Genomic DNA, 7,509 nt, shown 5'->3' with positions numbered 1-7,509 from the left:
GGAGCGGGTAGGGGTTAGACAGTACAGAGACAGTTCGTTAAGGAGCAGATAGGGGTTAGACAGTACAGAGACAGGTCATTAAGGAGCAGGTAGGGGTTAGACAGTCCAGAGACAGGTCATTAAGGAGCAGGTAGGGGTTAGACAGTACAGAGACAGGTCATTAAGGAGCAGGTAGGGGTTAGACAGTACAGAGACAGGTCATTAAGGAGCAGGTAGGGGTTAGACAGTACAGAGACAGGTCATTAAGGAGCAGGTAGGGGTTAGACAGTACAGAGACAGGTCATTAAGGAGCAGGTAGGGGTTAGACAGTACAGACACAGGTCATTAAGGAGCAGGTAGGGGTTAGACAGTACAGAGACAGTTCGTTAAGGAGCAGGTAGGGGTTAGACAGTACAGAGACAGTTCGTTAAGGAGCAGGTAGGGGTTAGACAGTACAGAGACAGGTCATTAAGGAGCAGGTAGGGGTTAGACAGTACAGAGACAGGTCATTAAGGAGCAGGTAGGGGTTAGACAGTACAGAGACAGGTCATTAAGGAGCAGGTAGGGGTTAGACAGTACAGAGGCAGGTCATGAACCTTTGTGTCGTGTTCGTTTCCCCCCCCCTTACTTTGGTGCTCCCTGTCAAATTTGACCGGCCTGTTTTAACTGCCCTTACATTGACACAAAAACCATTGATCATCACCAAATTTTATTTCACTCCCTTTTAACCTGTAAACAATGTCTCAGACTACTGGTTTACATGAATAACTGCAGTGAATAGACACAGAAATTGAAAGTTGTATTCCAAAATTAACATTTATTGTAAAAAAAGACAGAAAAACCAAAACAGAGACCAAATTCACAGAACGTCAGAGCATCAACATGAACACATCGTACGTGTGTGTGTGTGTGTGTGTGTGTGTGTGTGTGTGTGTGTGTGTGTGTGTGTGTGTGTGTGTGTGTGTGTGTGTGTGTGTGTGTGTGTGTGTGTGTGTGTGTGTGTGTGTTCACACACAGGAGTGGCCTTTTGCAATCAGGTCGCAGTGTGCCTTGCAAACGTATGCATCACATTTGAAACATGTAAGACGTGTCTCATTGTCTCTAGGGGCACAGAGCTCGCATCACTTCCGTTTCTGCCCCTGTTTTGGGGGGAGAGCGGCCAGGGCAGTGGCGAGGGCTTGCAGACTCCCCACCAGACTGCGATAGGCTGGTGTGCGGGGAAGGTGCTGGCGCCGTTGAATTAGAGGAGTCAGAGTCACTAAAGCTTTCCCAAGCCCTGCCAGGAAGAGTCTCCTCTTGAAACATTTCCCCTGATTCCAGGCTGGGTCGATCGCTGTCCACACCACATATGCATTACATGACGCAGGCGCTCGTCCACTGACACCTCAGAGCCTGGATTGTACATCAGTGGTAGGCCCTCCACCCACCTGTCCCAAACGTTCCTGATGGAAGCCAGTTTGTCATCTTTCCAGCGGAAAGGTCGTGTAGCCCTGTCAAAACATCTGATTACTCTTGAGAGGACATGAAACTGCTGCGGGGACATAGTTGACCTGAATATAGGCCTCCCTGACTGCCTCCCACAGACTTTTTGTAGCCTCATTGTCTGACCGATGTTCTCCTGCTAGAATCAACAGACCCATTTAGGCTTGAAGGTCTATCATGTCTCTCACTGACGCACACTCTCACATGTTGACTGAGAGTGACTTTAGTGTCACGTGATTTTCTCATAACTAAAACATTTAAATCAAGTGGTAGAAATAATGTCACAAAAACATTGTAAAAAATAATCACACAAAAACGTGATCTCAAAGACATGTGGCTCCTCTCACCCAACATCTCCATCTCCATATCATCATTCTCTGTACATCTTCCTTGGCGGTCGCCCAAGAGAGGTGGAGCTTGGACCCAAGCCAACGTTACCCATCATATCCCAGGACGCCTCACAGAGCACACCTCACACTATTTATTAACACCTCGCTTGTCTTTGCTCTGTGAGCCACATATAGAAGAACAATGTGAGGATTGATCAAATAATGATGTTAAACACACCACGCCTCTTCTCCTGTGAAAGCTGGCATCAGAAAGGAATCAGACTGGTGTATCTCCTCCTCTAGTTTCTGAGTTTGAGTCATCAGATTCACTTTTAGGTTGATCCAGATTTTCTAGAACTGGCGTTACTTCTTCTTCTGCACGGTCCCAGGGAAACTTGGGACTTTAAAGTGACTTGATACCGACTTGGAGCGAACATAAGACCTGCTGGCTGACTGAGAGGTGAAGGAGCGCACCTGACTGAGGAGGCTGGACCGGGAGGCTCCACTGTCTCTCTTGGTGTGGACAGGCTGATGGTCCTCCTGATGGACGGAGACTGACACAGATCCATTATGTGTGGAGCTTGAGGGAGGGGCTGGACCTAGACTCTGGTCATCGTCTTGATAATCCATAGTGGCAGAAGGGATCGTTATGGTATGCTCTTGTTGGTCCCTGGTTGGTTCAGGACAGTCAGTAGTAGGTACTGGAAGAGAAGGCAGAAGAGAGTCAGGACATACAGCCAGCTAGACTGGGTAGCCGTTCCCATTCTGCCGGCGATTTGAGTTCGCCCTGCACAAGTTTCTGGAGAAGAGCAATACATTTATTTCTGCTGTTTTTGCAGGAGCCAATCACCAAGCTGGCTTTTCCCCTTGGCTCGCTATTGGCTGGTTTAACACAATGCGACAGGGAAGCGACGGCAAGCAGCACACAGAGTCATTTGAACTAGGCCCGTTGATCACACCTGTTGCAACTTATAATGAAATAAAGACTCATAATGTAATAACGGCTCACAACGGCTCATAATGTAATAATTTCAATGTAATAAAAGTTCATAATGTAATAATCGGCTCATAATGTTATAAAATCACGGACGCATAACGTAATAGGGGCTTTGAGCATAATGTAATACTGTAATAAATTATTACATTAAGAACCTTATTGATACCGCTCATAATGTTATAACAGTTCATAATGTAATAATAGCACATAGGCCTATAGTGAGAAAAGTGTTGCATTATCGTAATTTAACCTCTCAAACAAAGTTGCAAGTAAAAGCAAAAGGCATGGGCTTCAGTGCATTAGTAAACTAAATTTGTGAAACCAAGTATTATTTAATAGTAATTGCACTCTCACATTTTATTGATGTGAACTAACAGTTGAGCCACTAGTTGGGACTCTGAGAACGCCGTGCTCACTTCTACTGTGACTTTTGCATGTAAGCAGCCCTATTTGTGACCTTTAAAGTTCAATTAATATCTTTGTTAAACCAAGCCATGCACCTTATCTGTTTAAATTATGTGTATTAAGATGTTTGTAGGATAATGTGTATGTTTAAGCTAGCAGCTATTTGTTTGTGTTTCAGCTAGCAGCTATTTCTTGTGTTTTAAGATGTTTGTTAGAATAGTGTTGTATGTTTTAGCTGGGGCGGCAATAGATCAGTCCGTAGGGACTTGGCTAGGGGACTTAAAGGTCGCCGATTCAAGTTCCACTTGGACCATGAAAGTATGATGTGGACTGGCGGTTGAGAAGACGATTTGTTATCAAATTATTTGTAGGGGTACACAACATCCTAAAATGTATGTACATAAATGATTTGTTAAAAATAAATATTTACATTAATCTAGTGATGCTGAATATAAAGAGTTTCTGCATACCCCACCTCAATGTCTACTGATTCAGTGAATTTTGTTTTATTCACAGAAAAGGAACAATGAAACTGGGCATGACAATCTTGGTCCTATTCACACTGGCTCTTTTGGTTACTGCATTCAAGGCCATGGAAGTCGAGAAATGGATGATGAGACATATGATGTCATTGTTAAAGCACTGAGAGGGGAATTTTGCATTCCTATTAAAGAAAGGACAAGGGTCCAAAGCGCTGCCCTTGTTTGTCTCTGGAGGAATAAGCACTTGTTTGGGCTATTGGAAGACGGCAAGACGTTGATATACGATGGGAAATTGGTGGCAAAAAATACAAGCTTTAAAGGCATTGTGAAGACAGGGCTTGAAGAGACCAAGGGTTGTGGTGCCAAAAAACTTAACTTATACCTAGTGATGCATGTGGAATAAGAACTTACCAGTTACCATCTCCTGTTGTTCCTGTGTTTTCATTTTCTATAAAATAAGAAATGTGAATAAAACATCAACATTTTGTCATTATAAGGTCATTATCTAACCACTGCCAGCTAGGGTCACACATATTATTGTGTTCTGTATCAAACCAGTAGTAACACTTACCTCCTGATTTCTTCTATGAATCAATGCTATAAAGTGATAAACAATATGGCAATATGTCAGGACAGCAGTCACTTTCCTTCAGCAAAACCATGATACATGTTATTTTAATGTAAAATTATACATGTTAGAGTTTCATGTAACCATGATACGTTTTAGTTCAATGCAACACTTACCTCTTATTTTCTTCCCCAGAATAATGGCTACGATTATTAAAGCCATTACCAGTATGACTCCTATTACTATTCCTGCCACTAGTCCTGCATGTGCACCATGTTCTCCACATTCAGAATCAGTTGAATCAGTTCCTGGTCTCATCAGTTTCAGTCCCACAGATTCACAACTGAAATGAGAAGGACCAGACAACAGGTTTAGTTTGAGGGTGTGTAGTGTATCTATTAGCCTGGGGACAGGATAGTAGATTGGCTGTTGGACTCCTTGTCCAAAGGTAGTGGGTTTGATCCCCAATGTCCACAACCTGCCTGTAGGCCTACAGCTAGAGAGACAGGTAGATACAAAATACCTTTATATACCTGGCTGTTTTTGATAAAAATTAAAATAGAAAAAGAACAACACTCAAACCAATGCACTGGCTTATTGCTCAAAGTGTCATTAATGTACTAACTGTATTGATCAATTAACTATATTATTCACTTACTTTCTGTGGGACTGGCAAGATGATGATGCACCATCTGAGAATGTTCCATCAGTACAGTGAAAGCACTCTGTGTCTTTATCTGCTGTTCCTGTATGAATATAAAAATATGGATATTTACTTCTGCAATATAAAATATAGCATTTAGCTGAAATTAATCAAAGTTCTTTGATGGAAGCTCCAAGAAGGAACAAGGAAACACAGAATTGTAATTAAAAGGAGATCTGGGCTTAATTGATTCCGAATATGAGTTTTGACACCAACCTCTTTGACCGATGTAATGACCAGGACTGCAAACCGTGTGTCTCTGAGCGGCCCTACATCCACCTCTGTTAGAGTCAATACAGAAGAATCCATCCAGGACCTCACACACAGCATCTGATGTTGATGAACACGACTTCTTCACCTTCAGGGCGAGACCTGTCAATCACAACAGTTTCAGAGGGACCTGAGAGGAAGAGAAGGTCGTCTGAGGAAGTCTTAGATTAGAATAACTTGATAGGAAAAGAAGGGGAGTATTCAGTGCATTCAAGGGGCATCTAGGCATCTGTTACCCTCATTAATCCAAACTCATGTGTCTCATTCATTTAATTCATGTTCTTGTTTAAGGGTTTTAAATGACATGGGTACATATCACTGAGCCATCAGGGTATTGAACCCTGATAGTTGTAATTATATCAAGGGGTTTGTGAAATAACGAGATGAAAAGTGAAAATGTACCTGCATCACAATGTTGACATGCAAAGCATTGTTCACGCCCATTGTCGCCATCTTGGAAAGTACCTTCTGTGCAAGATGCACATGATGTACTTCTGAATTCTGTGCAATGCCTACTCACATGCATTCCTGTTGGACAGAAAACCATTGACGGTGTAGACATTTTTTTAATTGAATTTAATTGAATACCAATGAAATATATACAATTTATTATTATACAAGTTTATGAATTATACAACAAACTAGCTTAATAAGACATTCTGTGGGCTGCATTCAACAAAATTATAACCTGATGAGACCGCTAGTTAACTCTATCGAGTTCAGATAATTGTCTCTTACCTGGTGGACAGGTGGGACAACATTCACCTCCCACTCGGTATTCTGCCTGGCGACACTTTGCTGATGCAATAGCATTGACAATTAAATTTAAATGAAATAAAACCAAATATATAATGAACAGAAATTGAGCATTGGAAATTAACATGGCTCCCAATTTGTTTAAGCTTCAACCATCAAACGTTTTAACATATTTTGATGGCAGCCAACGTGTTTGGCTCTGTGTCAGTGCAGTGTCTTTTTAAGGGGTAAGAATAAGGTGTATGGTTTTGACTTAACATGGTTTCATTCAAAACATATGGCCCCACATGCTGCCACCCAGTTCCTCTGAATGGACTGAAGGTCTGCCGTATCTGGGGAGAGAGGAAACCACAAGCTGTTAATAAATATCTGAAGACAGGTGAAGGTTCCCTTATAGTGTTAGCCACGCTGGTATACAAACTAATATACAGTTTGAAAATCTTAAAACGTTGTTGAGAGCCGGGGTGGACGGTGTATATGGGCGATGCACTACCAACGGGGAAAAAGAGGGATCTATTTTCTAACCCTTCTATCACAGCAACAGTAGTTATCTAGGTTCTAGGATCTGTCATTGATCATTCAGATTCATGTTGCATTTCTTTCTCTCTCTCTCTCTCTCTCTCTCTGATGTTGTTTTTAAATAGTTTTCCCTCATTCAAAAAAAGTATAAAAATACCATGTTCTGTTCATGTTCATTTTTACCGATAGCCATACAATCTAGCCTCAACTTTTTAAATATTTTACTTGTTATAGCCATGGTTTTTTTTTTATTTGCTGTTGAAAGTCTGCACTTTCCTTTACACTGACTCTTTACACTTGACTGCACTACCTTTGAAATGTTGTGACGGTTGTCAAAGTTCTTGATCCTACAATCTGAACAAATACCAAGATACTGATTTTATATTTCATTTGTGTATGAAAAGACATGGTTTGTGCAATGTTGAGGAATGTAAAACGATTGTATTTCTGTGTACCACTAACTCAATTTGACTTTGTAATACGGTCAGACGTCAGTCCATAAATACTTGACGTAATATGCTGCCCATGTCTTCATGTGGTTGCCGGACATATCTCATCCTACTTCATACAACATTAGATTCAATTAAATAATTAATTGTGTAGCTACATTTTTGTTTATGGAGTTGCTATCTAGTTGACACAAGAATGATCTCTGTATGAGTTGATTGATGCACTTATTGAATGGGTCACAGCATTATCAGAAAAACCTGCTCTAACATGGAACAGAGTTAAGTTATATGTTGCAGGAGGTAGGCTCAGCTCAGAGTGGACCATCAGTTTCATGAGGGTCAGAGGGTCCCGGCCCTGGGCATAGGCAGTATAGGCGAATGCTAAGGGCGCATCCATCGGCAGGGGGCACCAAAAAGTCTTTTTTTTCTTCTTTTTTTGCATACTGTATTCATCTTACTTTAACTTCAATGTTTATATTACTTAGTACCAGTAGTTATGTCGAAATAAATATTAGACAACCTAACATAACATGTAAAATGAAAGCGCACCCTAGTTCCCCCCCCCCCCCC

General features: G+C 41.5%; 1 protein-coding gene across 3 annotated transcripts in view; it reads right to left on the bottom strand.

Moving 5' to 3' along the window:
- Positions 1–671: 671 nt before the first annotated feature.
- Positions 672–7,509, bottom strand: part of LOC132459286 (tumor necrosis factor receptor superfamily member 14-like) — a 24,212-nt gene continuing 17,374 nt past the window's right edge. For all 3 annotated transcript variants that reach the window (XM_060053712.1, XM_060053718.1, XM_060053704.1), the window contains 8 exons: positions 5,954–6,303; positions 5,618–5,743; positions 5,162–5,317; positions 4,901–4,988; positions 4,419–4,585; positions 4,246–4,271; positions 4,086–4,122; positions 672–2,491 (listed from right to left, as the gene is read on the bottom strand). In XM_060053712.1, coding sequence (XP_059909695.1) covers positions 2,154–2,491; positions 4,086–4,122; positions 4,246–4,271; positions 4,419–4,585; positions 4,901–4,988; positions 5,162–5,317; positions 5,618–5,743; positions 5,954–6,098 — 1,083 coding nt within the window. In that variant the 5' untranslated portion in view covers positions 6,099–6,303 and the 3' untranslated portion in view covers positions 672–2,153. The remainder of the gene's footprint in view (positions 2,492–4,085; positions 4,123–4,245; positions 4,272–4,418; positions 4,586–4,900; positions 4,989–5,161; positions 5,318–5,617; positions 5,744–5,953; positions 6,304–7,509) is intronic.

This window comes from Gadus macrocephalus, chromosome 1, assembly GCF_031168955.1.
Source record: "Gadus macrocephalus chromosome 1, ASM3116895v1".
Lineage (NCBI taxonomy): Eukaryota > Metazoa > Chordata > Actinopteri > Gadiformes > Gadidae > Gadus > Gadus macrocephalus.
Note: the sequence above shows the minus strand (reverse complement) of the source record. Positions and strands in the feature narration are given on the sequence as shown.